The sequence below is a fragment of the Lathyrus oleraceus genome, chromosome 7 (assembly GCF_024323335.1).
Source record: "Lathyrus oleraceus cultivar Zhongwan6 chromosome 7, CAAS_Psat_ZW6_1.0, whole genome shotgun sequence".
NCBI lineage: Eukaryota > Viridiplantae > Streptophyta > Magnoliopsida > Fabales > Fabaceae > Lathyrus > Lathyrus oleraceus.
This window is the reverse complement of record NC_066585.1, coordinates 50641670-50656834: the sequence shown is the minus strand read 5'-3', so window position 1 is coordinate 50656834 and position 15165 is coordinate 50641670. Positions and strand designations below refer to the sequence as shown.

Sequence of the window (15165 nt, the reverse complement as noted above, 5' to 3'; positions counted from 1 at the left end):
AAAAAATTTATAAACAAAACATATTTCTGGAAATAAAAAGTATCCGGATATAAATTATCAAAACTTAAAACAAACAAGAGAATATGTAAATTCCAACGTCACATTCCCGAAAATAATATTTATATCCAAAAACACCGACAACTCGTAACCGTCCGAATGCATGTTATATTTTACGGATAACACGGTTTATGGTCGGTTACAGTAAATTTGTCCACTCCTAGAGCTTATTTCAATTGTTATACTGGCACTCATCATTGTTTCGTATCAATGATCTGTTACCCAAATACCTATTTTTATCATGAACCATTAAGTTTCATGTTCATAATTTATGATGTGAACTAGACATCCTTATAATTGATAAAATAGTATATTTTTATGGAACTGGTCCAATGAACTTCCAGCTAAACAATAATGATAGAATGTTTGAGAGTATATAGAAGGAACAGCTAAAAAAACTGGTTGAAGTAAACTCAACAAAGCCAACAAAGTGACAAACCTGTAAGAAGAATTTTGTAGTTGCCAAAATAGATTAATAAATAAATCAAAAACTCAAACCTACCACCTGGATACTGATGGGACATTTGAAAGGTCTATATATATATATTCATGTATAACTTTTCATTTTCTGATTACAAATCATTTCCTTGTTTTGCGACGCTGAGGAGGATTACAAAAATGATCAAAGAAATTTCCATACAAGTACAAAGGCAGCTTTAGATGATTACATGCAAAGTATTTCAACAAAACTATACTTAAGACAGACCTGACTCTCAAAAGTGTAATTTGGGAAGCTGAAAAACACAATAAACAGGTTAAGGACCCCCCAACATAACTCCTTATCCAACAAATTAGTAATTCACATGCCTAGTCAGCGCCATCAGAGTCAAAATTCTTGGCAACTATATGCAGCTTTTTCTTCCAACAATGCCAAGAGGAGATTCTTGAATAACATCCCTATCAGTTTAATATACCAAAGTAGCATAATCTTGCTGGTCGAGAAAGCCAAGGTGGCATTTTTTCTGGCTTGCATAAATTACATCCCCAGTCACGATATTTTCAGCATTTTAATGTTTAGACATGGTAATTCATTCCTACCTTAATCAGACAAGTCTGGGGAATATTTAGTCCAACAGCTGGGGAGCGGCAATTTTTCCGAAGAAAAGAGTAGAGGTTTATAGCAAACCTCTTCATAAAGGAAGAATTCCACTTGGCCTTTACATGAGAATGACCTATTACATAAGCTGCTCCAGCGCGATTGGCTTCCACAAGTTCCATGAGCTCCTCCTTTACTAGTGGATCTCTATATATTGTATTTAGAAGCTCAAATTTAATCCTGCGTCTAGTGTTGAGTTCAAGTGATTCCTGCTCATACATAGCCTGAAGCTTCTTCAATGTTGGAGATTTACTGCTAGTAACGGTCAAAGCTCCGGGAAGATTATTACTGTCGCCTTCTTCAATGCCAGCAGATTCTGACACTCGCAATCTTGTTCCAAACTTCCCAGACGTCCTAACGACCGCCATACGGCCATCTGCAGTACCATCTACGTTTCCAGAACAACCTTCAGCTTCCAGTTGAATGAATTCTGCTATGCTCATCACCAGTTCATTTTCAAAATCATTTTCATGGCTATAAACATCTTTGTAACCATATCGAACAATGCACCGATACAACCGATAGGATTTCGGACCAATTCGACCAATGAGATAACGTTCTGCATGGGGCACAGAAGGCACAAGGACAGTCTTAACACAAACAAAAACAACCACTTGGTAGAAAGCTGGCAGATTTGTCAAGAAATGAGTGAAACTGGCAGGAACTCCAGACGCTAATTCAGTATAGATAAGGCCCATCCCTGGAACCCTTACAATCCCAAGACTAGGACCCAATGTAAGGACCCCCCTCATCGAAACTTTGTTATGCATATCAAAGAAATACTTTTTCCTAGAACCATAATGCCACACATACATAACAACCATGAAGAGGGAGGAGAGCACAATTGGAACCCAGCCACCTATTGGGATTTTCATGCAATAAGAAGAGAGAAAGAGGACTTCTATTGAACCAAAGATTAAGAGAAATGCCACAGCAACTATAAGACTCCGATGCCATACAAGGTTGATGACGAGTAATGTCAACCATGTAGTCACAAATGACACAATCAGACATGCAATCCCTGCAATTAAGATGATCATCAGCTGAAATACAGCAGTGAATGAAACAGTTATCCAGAAATTAAAAGAACAGAAATCTATCACAATTATCGGACCTTCTACATTACATAATTAGCCATTTTAACACAATTTAATTTTCATCTAGTGTAAGTGTATATCTTTACACTAGCAGGGATACATCCATTAATATGCTGCCACATGGTTCAAAGAATTTGAAATCATTAGACACCATTTATCAGTCAACTCTTTTAATGATGTGTTAACATGTCATAGATAGATAGTGTAAGAAAGTCTTATCTGGATAGCAAATCAAAATTATGGCCTTGTGCTAATTCTGACTTCTAACGACTTTTTTACGAGTTCGATATGGTTGGCATGATATGGTTCACTGAGTATGTTAAACTATTATCAGTGGATTGAGAATCATATTTCAAAACCATGTAATACATAAGAGAATGCAGTTCTGTCTTAAAAAATTACTGAAAAAAAATAGAATTAAATAGCCAGAAGATAACAAAAGTATGAAGACCCGTGAACTCTTAAATAGGGATTTTAAATACCATTGTAACACAGCTTACCATAAGCATATACTATACGGCCTGTCTCTCCAAATCCAAATGTCACAGCCAGGCTGATTACCATAAGAACCCAATTTATCTCTGGTATATACGTCTGACCATTGATCCATCTTCTGGATTGTATTGCCTTAACACGAGGGAAACATTCAAATGCATGGCATTGTTGGACAATTGAGAATGTTGAAGAGATGACAGCCTGACTTGCAACTATTGCAGACAAAGCAGCCAACACAAATACCGGCCAAAAGAAGACATCTACAAAATGACAAAAACATCACTACATTCTCATTGAAAACATATTGCAGGACATCGTAGTCAGTTCAACTATTTTGCTTTATGTGCTAGAGTAATATTTCTTGCATACTAGTAACCAATATACTAACAGGTCATGTTATTCCACTGATACCATATATCATAAACCAGCATGAACAATTGACAGGTTAGTTAGTGAAGGAGTAAATTAAACTAGTTACTAATACAATTTGTATCGAGTAGTATCTAGTAGTCTTAGAATTTGGATGAGACCTAACTCATCTCTACAAAACCGACTTATAAGGTAAGGATTGTCCCCACTTATAAATACAACACAAGCTATATCTATAAGCAATGTGGTGTTAAATCCACCCCTTCAAACCCAACACAATTAAGGTGTTGGAAGCTGCAATGAAGGCAAGCTAAATACCGTAATTTAGGGGACTAGGGGGCAGACCACAATGAAGGCGGAAATTCCAACACCCCTCTCACGCTCGGGCCTCAATGAGGCCGAAGCGTGGACGATGCTGAAAGCCCAGCAAGGGACCTAGGATAGGTTTTGATAACATAGAATGTGGGATTGGGCCTAACTCAATCTAACAAAACTACCTTGTAAGGTGAGGATTTCCCCTACTTATAAACGCATGTTCAGACCATATATTGTCTGACGTAGGACTGATGACAGGTGATACCATCTTAGAATTGAAGAATATTTCTCCTACAGGCATTTAAAAAATTATTCCTGCAGATGGTTCTCATACGTGGATTGATGGATGTGGAGACATTGATCATCAATCTTTTAAATTGAAAAATATACTTCACGTTCCCGGTCTATCAAATAACTTTATCTCTATTAGTAAGCTTCAAAGAATAATAATTAGAATAATAATTGTGCAGTTATATTTTATTATTCTCATTGTGCTTTTCAGGATCTTGCAACGGGGAATACAATTGGAATTGCTAAGAAACACAGAGGGTTATACTATCTCTCTAATGCATGAACCGATCAGAAGGTGTTGTCTTTTGCACTTCATTTTCAATCATAGTCTACTTTTGCCTCCTAAATATGGCTCCAACATAAGCATTTTGGTCATCCTTCTTTTTCATTAATGAAGTGTGTTGGAAAATATATTATTTTCGGTTTTATTATTGTCTTTAATACTACCTTTATTTTTCTTTATTCTCCATTAAGGAGAAAATCAATTGTAATAATTGTATCTTCACTATATAAACCAGCCTAAGACTGACGAGGCTTTTACCTAATTTTTCCAATATGGTATCAAGAGCACTGGGTTAGGGGTTACCGTAAAGCTTTCCTCAACTTATTTTTGTTGGGTTAGGGGTTACCATAAAGCTTTCCTCAACATATTTTTGTTGGGTTAGGGGTTACCATAAAATTTTCCTCAACATATTTTTGTTCGACCCAATTCACATACCCGTTTAGCCTCTTATGGCGAATAACAACAACAGGTGGTCTTCCCCATCACAGGCCTACACTGGATCCAACCATGACGACCAACCACAACCTGAATCGGGCGGTGGCCGCGGAAATGGCGTACATGAGGAACCGCCGGTGGTCATAAACAATGGCAGTAATGACGGCAACAATGGAAACAGGAAAGACATTGTTTTTGGTTACGGTTATTCCAACATAGGAGGTAATGATCAAGAGGGTTCCTCATACTCCCTCAAGGTCAATATCCCTAAAATGAATGGGAATAACTATAATGAATGGGCTCAAACCGTTCGATTGGTATTGGATAGCAACGGAAAAATTGATTTCTTAACAGGAGCAGTAGTAGAACCGGCAACAGGAGACCCTCGTTACAAACAATGGAAGTCGGAAAACTTCTTCATTATTGCGTGGCTGGTAAACTCTATGGAAACTGGAATAGGTAAGTCTTACATATTTTTACCTTCCGCAAAGGATGTGCGGGAAGCTGTTAAGGAAACATACTCTGATATTCAAAGCTCCTCTCAAATTTTTGATTTAAAATCAAAGTTATGGCATGTGAAACAAGGTGACAGGAGTGTAACTGCTTATTACAATGAACTGTTAACACTGTGGCAAGAGTCAGATCTCTGTTATGATGACAATTGGAGATGTACAGAAGACAGTGTTTTGTTTCTCAAGAGGCAAGAAAATGATTGTGTATTCATGTTTTTCGTTGGGCTCAATAAAGACCTTGATGAGGTAAGAGGTGGAGTTTTAGGAAAAGTACCATTGTCAACTCTTCGTGAAATTTTTGCAGAAATAAGGGAAGAGGCACGACAAGGAATTATGATGGGCAAGACACCACGAAATTTTGAATCTGAAGGCTCAGCTCTGCCTACTAGGAACCTTAACGAGGGAAGAAGGTCAGACAAAGTTCCTTGGTGTGATCACTGAAAGCGTGAATGGCATACACGTGAAACTTGTTGGAAGCTCAAAGGCAAACCTCCTAACTGGAAGAAGAAAAGTGGTCGTGCATTTCAGGCTAGTAATTCTGATCAAGGGCAGCAACCTCCTTCGTCTCAGTTTCCACTCACTACGGAGCAACTAGACAGACTGTACAAACTCCTCGAGTCTCCAACCCCTTCTTGCTCTATAGCAACAAAGGTAATTATGCATTTCTTAGTGTCAGTCCCAGTCATACTTGGATAGTAGATTCAGGAGCCTCCGATCACATGACAGGTGAATCTACTTTGTTCTCTTCATATAGTCCATGTGCAGGTAATCAAAAAATAAAAATCGCAGATGGCTCTTTTTCAGCCATTGCAGGTAAAGGGTCAGTTTTGTTTTCTCCAATGTTAACTCTTAAAAATGTCCTTCATGTTCCAAATTTATCTTGTAATTTAATATCCGTCAGTAAATTAGCCGAAAATACAAATTGTCAAACTAATTTTTTCCGATCTCATTGTGTCTTTCAGGATTTGAACTCGGGAAAGATGATTGGCAGTGCTAAGGAGAGTGGAGGACTCTACTACCTTGACATTGGATCTGCATCACAACTACCTTCAAAAACAATAAGTTCCTGCTTTAAGTCTTTTTCTGTTTTGAATAATAAAGATGACAACATTATGGTATGGCATTTAAGATTAGGTCATCCTAGTTTTCGTTACTTAAAACACTTATTTCCTAAGATATTTCACAATAAGAACTTTTCTTCGTTTAAATGTGAAACATGTGAATTTGCAAAGCATCATCGTTCCCAATTTTCAATACAGCCTTATAAACCATCAAAACATTTTTCTATTATACACAGTGATGTTTGGGGCCCTAACTGTACAAGTACACTCTCTCTCAAAAAATGGTTTATCACATTTATAGATGACCATACAAGAGTATGTTGGGTGTACTTGTTAAAGGGGAAATCAGATGTTTGTCAGGCTATAAAGAATTTTGTTTTAATGGTGCAGAACCAATTTCAAACAAACATCCAAGTTTTTAGAAGTGATAATGGCAAAGAATATTTTAACACTATCCTGGGTGATTTTTTTCTAAAAAATGGGATTGTACATCAAAGTTCATGTCCTAATACTTCTCAACAAAATGGAGTGCCCGAAAGGAAAAATAGACATTTATTAGAGGTTGCTAGAGCTCTACTCTTTTCAAATAAAGTACCAAATTATTTATGGGGCGAAGCTCTTTTAACAGCTGCGTATTTAATTAACAGAATGCCCTCCAAAATTCTCAATTTTCAAACTCCTATTAATGTCTTCAAAAAATGTTTTCCTAATACTCGTGTTTTAACTGATTTGATTTTAAAAATCTTTGGTTGCACAACCTTTGTTCATGAACATAAAAATGTTGGAAAATTTGAGCCACGTGTTATAAAATGTGTCTTTGTTGGATACTCCCCAATCCAAAAAGGATATAAATGTTTTGATCCAAAAAATAAGAAAATGTTTGTCACTATGGATGTTACATTCTTTGAAAATAAACCTTTTTTTGATGACACTCATCTTCAAGGGAGGGAGATAAACGAATACTCATTTCAAATTGAGGACATGAGTTTTTAAAATAACTTATCTTTGCCAATATCACAAAATTCTAAGATTTTTACACCTGCACCAACAGAAAATGGCCATGATTCTTTATTTGATCCTACTCCTGTCATGAGTAAGGAACCTTGTGAATCCGAGCCTACATTTTCTTTTGTAGAAAACAATGAGAATCCTGAAAACGATGATAATGATGATCTAATTGAAATGCCACAAAATAATGAGTCACTTCAACAAAACAAATTTGAATTAGGAAACATGACTTGGAAAGGAAAGATTTTTGTGAAAAAGCACCATAAAGGAAAGGACAAGTCCACATCTCAACACTGCCAGGAATCTGAACCGTGGAATGATCAATTTCCTAACAAAAGAAAAGGTAAGTTTATTTCTGTTTCTGAAAGTTGTATTTTGTATCCTGATATAGATGATCCTGTTGCCATTAGAAAACCTGTCAGATCTTGCACTAAACATCTCATGTCCAATTTTATATCAGATTCAAATTTGTCTTCATCTATGTCTGCCTTCACTTCAAAATTGTCTAGTGTAGAAATTCCAAAAAGTGTACAGGTTGCTTTAGAAATTCCAAAGTGGAGGGAAGTTGTACTTGAGGAGATGAAAGCTCTTGAAAAGAACAAAACTTGGAATGTTACGTCACTACCAGATGGCAAGAAGACAGTTGGATGCAAATGGGTGTTTACTATGAAGTATAATTCATATGGGTCAATTGAAAGGTACAAGGCTCGCTTGGTGGCTAAAGGCTTACTCAGACCTATGGTATAGATTACTCGGAGACATTTGCTTCTATTGCAAAATTGAACACTGTCAGAATTCTTTTGTCTCTTGCTGCTAACATGGATTGGCCTTTGCATCAGTTAGATGTTAAGAATTCCTTTCTTAATGGCGATCTAGAAGAAGAAATATATATGGACATTCCTCCTGGCTTTGAAAACAAATTTGGATCAAATGTGTGCAAACTAAATAAGTCTTTGTATGGATTAAAGCAATCCCCTAGAGCTTGGTTTAAAAAATTCACTCAGTCCATGAAGAAACAAGGGTACATCCAAGGACAGACTGACCACACCTTGTTCACAAAATTCTCCCACGATGGGAAAGTTGTTGTCCTGATTGTTTATGTTGATGATATTGTCCTTACTAGAGACGATACAGTGGAAATGGCAAGAGTAAAAGAGAAATTGACAGTAGACTCTGAAATCAAGGACCTGGGATTCATGAGATATTTTCTAGGTATGGAGGTTGCTCGGTCAAAAAATGATATTATGGTTTCACAGCAGAAATACATTATAGACTTGTTGAAAGAAGCAGGAATGAGTGGATGTCGCCCTGCAAATACCCCTATGGATCCTAATGCTAAACTTTGGGGAGAAGGTAATGTTTCTGTTGATACTGGGAGATATCAGAGATTGGTTGGGAAACTGATTTATTTGTCACACACCCGACCTGATATTGCTTTCTCAGTCAGTGTAGTGAGTCAGTTTATGCATTCTCCTTTCGAGGAACATCTTGAGGCAGTCTATAGGATACTGAGATATTTGAAGAGAAATCCTGGAAAATGATTATTTTTTAAGAAGACTAGTGAAAAAAATGTGTCTATCTTCACCGATGCCGATTGGGCAGGTTCAGTCACATATAGAAGAGCAACCTCTGGATATTGTACCTATGTTTGTGGTAATCTTGTGACATGGAGGAGCAAGAAACAAGGAGTAGTGCAGAGGTCGAGTTTAGAGCTATGTCTCAAGGTATTTGTGAAGGATTATGGATCCTTAGAGTCCTAGAAGAACTTAAGATGAAAATTGTACTCTGACAGTAAAACTGTTATTAGCATAGCTCATAATTCAGTTCAACATGACAGAACCAAGCATATCGAGTTTGATCGACACTTCATAAAGGAGAAGTTAGATGCGGGAATCATATGTCTACCCTTCGTGACTTCAAGTTAACAAATTGCGGATATCCTGACCAAAAGTTTGGCAAGGCCTACTTTTGAGTATTTGATAGACATGTTGGGCATGATAGATATCTATGAACCAATTTGAGGGGGGGTGTTGGAAAATATATTATTTCCGATTTTATTATTGTCTTTAATACTACCTTTATTTTTCTTTATTCTCCATTAAGAAGAAAATCAATTGTAATAATTGTATCTTCACTATATAAACCAGCCTAATGCTGACGAATAAAATATAACGGCTTTTGCACTTCATTTTCAATCAGTGTCTACTTTTGCCTCCTAAATATGGCTCCAACATAAGCATCTTGGTCATCCTTCTTTTTCATTAATGAAGTGTATGTTTTCATCCATATTTTCAAAACAATTTATTAAGTCTTTTAAATGTAACATTTTCAATTTGCTAAACATAACCAAACTACTTTTCCTTTGAGGCATACTAAGAGTGTTAAACCATTTAATCTTATTCATTCTGATGTTTGGGGACCAGCTCTTATTTCTAACATTTCAGATGTGAGATGGGTTGTTTTTTTTATTGATGATTGTTCTTGGATAACTTGGATTTTCTTGATGAATAATAAACCAGAATGAAAATAAACCAGAATGAAAATAAACCAGACAATTGTTTATTCAAATTTGTAATACGGTACAAACACAATTTGAAAAATGTATTAAAAGAATATGTTCTGACAATGGTAAGAATATATCAATCATAATTTTTCCAGCTTTACCAATAAACATGGCATCATCCATGAATTCACATGTGTGAACACCTCACAATAAAATGGTGTAGCGGAAATAAAGAAAAAAATACGTTATTTATTTGAAGCCGCTCGAGCTCTTCTCTTCCAAATGTCTCTTCAAAATTAATATTGAGGTAAAGTAGATTTGACAGTTGCTTTTCTAATTAATGATGTGTCATCTTATATTATTATACTATAGGTAATGTTAGTCATGTTGAGTTTATAATCTCACTTTTCCTTCCATCTCTATAATGTTGGGTCTCAAATCTCAAGTATTTATCTTTTGTCCATGTCCATAAGCAACACCGAACTAAGTTGGAATTCTCGTGCATTTAGATGTGTCTTTGTGGGCTATCCTCATAGCATAAGAGAGAACAAATGTTATCATCCTCTCAATCGTAAGTACTTTGTTTTTACAATATCTGAAAGTCATTCCAAAGAGAGGAATCTTGTTTAAAAGAAGTGAAAGTCTAACTATGAAGGCTTACATTAATGTTGATTATGCAAGTTCAGTGATAAATAGAATATCTACTTCACGCTATTGTACCTTTTTGTGTAGAAACCTTATTGCTTGAAGGAGTAAGAAGCAAAACATAGTTGTTCAATCAAGCGCTGAAGCATAGTTCAAGGCTATGGCATTAGAAATTCGTGAAGTATTATGGATGAAACAAGGGCTAGAAGATTTGAAGATACAATGTGAAAATCCTATGAAATTGTTGTGACAGTAAATCGGCCATCAGCCATCAGTATTGCACATAATCCTATTCAGTCTAATCCCTAGATATTCAGTCTAATCCCTAGATCGTTCCAACAATATAAAACTTTAACCAATAACTGATAAACAACAATTCTTCAAAACAGGACTTTCTAATATAATTATAATAATAGATGGAATTGTAAGAATATGTAGGATAAACTAACTTAATGTTAAGGATATAAGAACACCAAAAGGTTATTGCTCAATAAAAAAATATGTGGTATTAGTAAATAGAGCCATCCCAAATATAACTCACCACTGGAATAATCCTATTAGATAAGAAAACCTCAAAAGTTAAAATTATCTATCAAATCTCAGCCACATAAATTGGCTGAGCATTGCCTGAACTTGAATGTAATAGGGTTCGATATTGGCATCAGTTCATAATTATCAAATGGGATACAGTGATCAAAAGCTAATACTTCAAATTCACACACAATGTTGTTCTGTTTCTTCCAGAAATCAACATGACCTATCAGAAATTTATTCATAGAATTTACATTAGCTGACCTGGAATAGAAGCATAAAAGCTTATAGGTACTGCAGACAAATTCTTTGAAAGAAAAGCAGCCTGCCCCATGTACTGGAGAATTAGACATGGGTAAATGATACAAGAAAATGCAGCCTGCATGGTAACAAGGATACAATACTAAAAGTTAAAACGATCATTTTAAAAATAAAATAAACACTAATGTAAGAGTTAAGGCATTCTGGATGAAGGTGGATTATATCCTAAATGGTTTCATACCACAATTTAATTCTTTCACATGTAAAAGACACATCTAACGTGTCCAGGTCTGAAAAGTATATTATAACTAGGTATACAAACTGAGTCACTGGCAAAATGAAACCTTCACCACCCTAAAAGAAACCGGCAGTCAAATAATGCTAATCAATCCCGGGTATCTATTTGTAGGGTACACATTGATGAACGGAACTTCACCATTAAACTATGAAATTGAAATCCTACTTAATACTTATTAACTGCACCTACCGTTACAGGTGCTTGTTTGTAGTACCCAAGGTCTGTAAACATAGCTTCACTTCCTGAAGTTATGCAAAAAAACATTAAGTATTTCTAAGAATGACGCCCAAGCAGAAGATGGAATTTAAAAAAGACACAGACCTGTAACACACAAAAATACCCCTCCAAGATTAGTCCAACCACCTTTTCCTGTAACCCAAAAGAATTTATATATATAATATGGAGAAAGAGCCTGATATATGCTTGGGTTCCACTTGATGACATTGTAAATGCCAATCATGAAAATAGATAGTAACCATAGGATGATTATGGGGGGAAACATGAAAGCAATCGCGTGGGAGCCACGGTGTTGCAGAACAAAGAGTCCAACCAGTAGAACACAGGAAATAAGAGGCACCATACCTGCATAGATTAGAAGCGTGCGTTGTAATGGAAAAATCACCTATGCTGCATTTTACATATATTTGAAACATTAAAAACCATGGGGTAAATTTAGTGTGAAATTTCAGAATAAATATCCTAGAGTGGTTTTGTTAATACTGAAGAATACTGGATAGCAAGCTTTACTGAACTTCTTGTAAACAACTCTCCATGTTACATAGCAGAACCTACCCAATACACCATGATTTTTTTCTTTGAAACAATCCATGCACCAGACATGGAGTTTGGAGTATAACAGGAGCGATAGTGTAGGTTATAGAACATAACAGAAGTCATAGATAGTGAACATCATATTTATGGAATTACCTCCCAATATATACTTTTTAAATTTAAGGTATAGGTATCTTCTTTTTTAGTCTTTGTTGATATATTAACTCATTCATTTATTGTGCTTAGCTTTTAAGCTTTGAGCATTTAAAACTGTTCGGTGGAAGAATACATTGTTTTACTTACTATTATTTTTAATCTTCGCTTCAATTTTCAACCCTTCAACAGATGAAAGAACTGCAGGATAAAAATCTGATCATTAGAGATACTAATAGAGGTAATGCTCGGTAAACAAAAGTACAAGGTAAAACATCAGTCAGATCATTTTCTACCAGACAAAACTGACATGTTTGTGAGAAGAAAAAGATGTTGCCTTACCTGAAATGGCAGGCATGAGTGCACCAACACAAATTACCATGCAAGCACCAAGTAAAACAAAAACAAGCAAAATAATTTTTGTGCTCTTATGTTTTTCAATGAATTTTTTCAAATATGAGGGTGGTATATTTCTATTTGAGTAACCAGGTTTGCGATATTTAAATAGCTCCTCATCAGATGCTTGATGATTAGGAAGCAAACAAAATTTTGCATTTTTGCAAAGGTGAGAATACAAAGCAACAATCCCTCCTGCACAAGTTGAATGCGTTAGTACTACTACACTTAATACATTAAAGGGATTTTTTTAGGGGGGCAGGGGATCAAGACTCAGAATAATAATGAATAACAATCCTTACCTTCGCCATTATCATCTGCACTCAACATGAAAATAGCATACTTCAACAGAGAAATAAGAGAGAGAGTCCAAAAAACCAAAGAAAATGCGCCAAATATTGCATCCTCATTTTGAACATGTTTCAGTCTCCCAGAAAATATACTTTGATAGACATAAAGGGGGGAGAGGCTGATATCACCAAACAGAAAACCCAAACTCTGGTATGCCAAAAATAAAAGTGCTTTACATTGAGGTTTGCATTCCACCTGTCAACAGAAATAAATCATACATTAAAAACTTACATAAATGAAACAAATGTCTGGTTTGGCGGTGACAAAATTTGATTTTGAATGTATTCATTATGAAATTGATTATGGCTAAAAGTAAGTTGAATGTAAAGTTATTCATGTTTGGATACATTTGTGTAAACACTGAGTTGAATAAATAATTTGAGCATAAAAATCAATTATAGAATCAATATCTACAATTAATAGCTTCAGGTAGAATCAAGGGAAAATCAATTCTACTTTCAAAAAATCAAGCATGTCAAAATCAATTACACACCTCTAAAATCACTTTTGACTCCTTCAGAAGTGAAACCAAACATACACTTAATAATTTCAATAAAACAAGCTCCAGGCGAAAGAGAAAAGACATAGACTAAAGCACTAAGTGTATGTTTGGTTCCATTTTTGGAGGAGCCAATATTTATTCTAAAGTTGTAGAATTGATTTTGACATATGTTTAGATGTTTTCAAATAGAATCACTTTTGCTTCCAAAACTAATTCAAATTCAAACTTAAGCTAGAATTTGAAACTTTAGCCTCTACAACTAATTTTTAGCCTCAAATTTATTATTTAATTCACATTCAGATGAATGTATACAAACATAAATCATTTTACATTCACCTCACTTTCAATCTTATTCAATTTTACAAAATCAATTTATATCACAGCAAAACTCTACCATGTTTCCATGCCAATGATCCATGTTTAGGTCTAGGATCGATTTTGAAAAAACAACGGATCTTATCTCCTTTTCACTAATTATCCTTTTGTGGAAAATTTAATCAAAACATAACTTTAATCCGATTATTACCGAATCAGACATTCATTGATTCATAAGGCTTTGAATCAGAGTTACGGAAATCGAAATCTAGAAAGGCGAAAAACAATTGTAATCAACTCTGTTAGGGTTTGGATTGTTGAGAGAGAAAAACGTACCGTTGAAGATGAACATCGCTGTCTATTCGATTCGCTTGAACTCATAGCGAAGCGCCAAAACAGAACAGAGCAAGAGTTTTAGAGAGAGAGAGAGAGTTGAATTGAATTGAATCAGTTTAACGTCGTCATGCTCGTTTCATTTCAAATGGAATAATCGACTGTTTCTTCTCCCATTCTGCAAAGTGGCCTTTGAAAATTTTCTGTTAAAAATTGATAATTTTCTTTTTAGGAAAATATTCAGAAATAGAAAAAAAATTATATATACATATTTTTTATTTTCACATCCGACTAATTTTGCTGAGATAAGTTTTAATATCAAATGATTCCTCTTTTCAATTAAATTGATTCCACTTTCCAATTAAATTTAGTGTCAATTACCACTCAATCTATTAATTAAATATAATAAAAAAATTGTTAAAGGGAATATTGCATGTTTTTGTTAGAAATAATAATTGATCCGAAACTTATTTGAAAATATGTAGCGTATTTAATCCAATCTCTATCTTTATGATAACGATGATGCATAAGCATTAAAGCATGTATGGAATGTATTTATTGTTTATATGAGGTGCATAATGACATTGTTGGCAAACGAATCTAACAGTGTTTTCAGCTCGGTGCACCTTTTTCGCCGTCAGTGTCATGGAAAATGCCCACACGTGCTGGGTCTGAGTCTGCTTTTAGCACGTGGTCATCTTTAGTGGAAATCGACCACTATTCATTGATTATTTTTGAAAATCTTCGGAACCAGAAGAAACATAATAAAGTGCGAAAATTTTAGAATTTTTTTTAAAATAATTATTATTTTTTGAAAAAAATTCTAAAATAATTAATATTTTTAAAAAAATTCTAAAACAACCATCTTTCAAAACAGATGCACCATGATCTGGCGCATCCATTTTGAAACAAGAGGAGGCGTCAGCACCACTGGCGCGTGTTTTAGAAGCATTGCATGGTGGTGTCAAAGGTGTTGGCGCCTATTCTTGGCCTTTGGTGTATGCGTCAATTCATCTGGCGCATACACGTTTGTATTTTATTTTATTTTTAATTTTTTTTTAATAAATAATGAAATATAATATTAAAA

The 15165-nt window shown here is 35.0% G+C and overlaps 1 protein-coding gene across 1 annotated transcript; it reads right to left on the bottom strand.

Moving 5' to 3' along the window:
• Nucleotides 1-573: 573 nt before the first annotated feature.
• LOC127107377 (potassium transporter 3) lies at nucleotides 574-14402 on the bottom strand. Its single transcript, XM_051044660.1, has 9 exons — nucleotides 14082-14402; nucleotides 12880-13123; nucleotides 12524-12772; nucleotides 12332-12382; nucleotides 11579-11839; nucleotides 11447-11499; nucleotides 10963-11077; nucleotides 2751-3005; nucleotides 574-2174 (listed from the first exon to the last, which is right to left on the bottom strand). Exons 1-9 carry the CDS (start codon nucleotides 14124-14126, stop codon nucleotides 1072-1074), a joined length of 2376 nt encoding a protein of 791 aa, XP_050900617.1. The 5' UTR covers nucleotides 14127-14402; the 3' UTR covers nucleotides 574-1071.
• Nucleotides 14403-15165: the final 763 nt, after the last annotated feature.

Excerpts from the sequence above, each read along its gene's own strand:
- LOC127107377 (XM_051044660.1), bottom strand. The coding sequence starts at position 14,126 with ATGAGTTCAAGCGAATCGAATAGACAGCGATGTTCATCTTCAACG. Across the intron at positions 11,500-11,578 it reads GGTATTTTTGTGTGTTACAG|GAAGTGAAGCTATGTTTACA; the intron begins GTCTGTGTCTTT and ends GCATAACTTCAG. Across the intron at positions 3,006-10,962 it reads CTTTTATGCTTCTATTCCAG|ATGTCTTCTTTTGGCCGGTA; the intron begins GTCAGCTAATGT and ends GTCATTTTGTAG.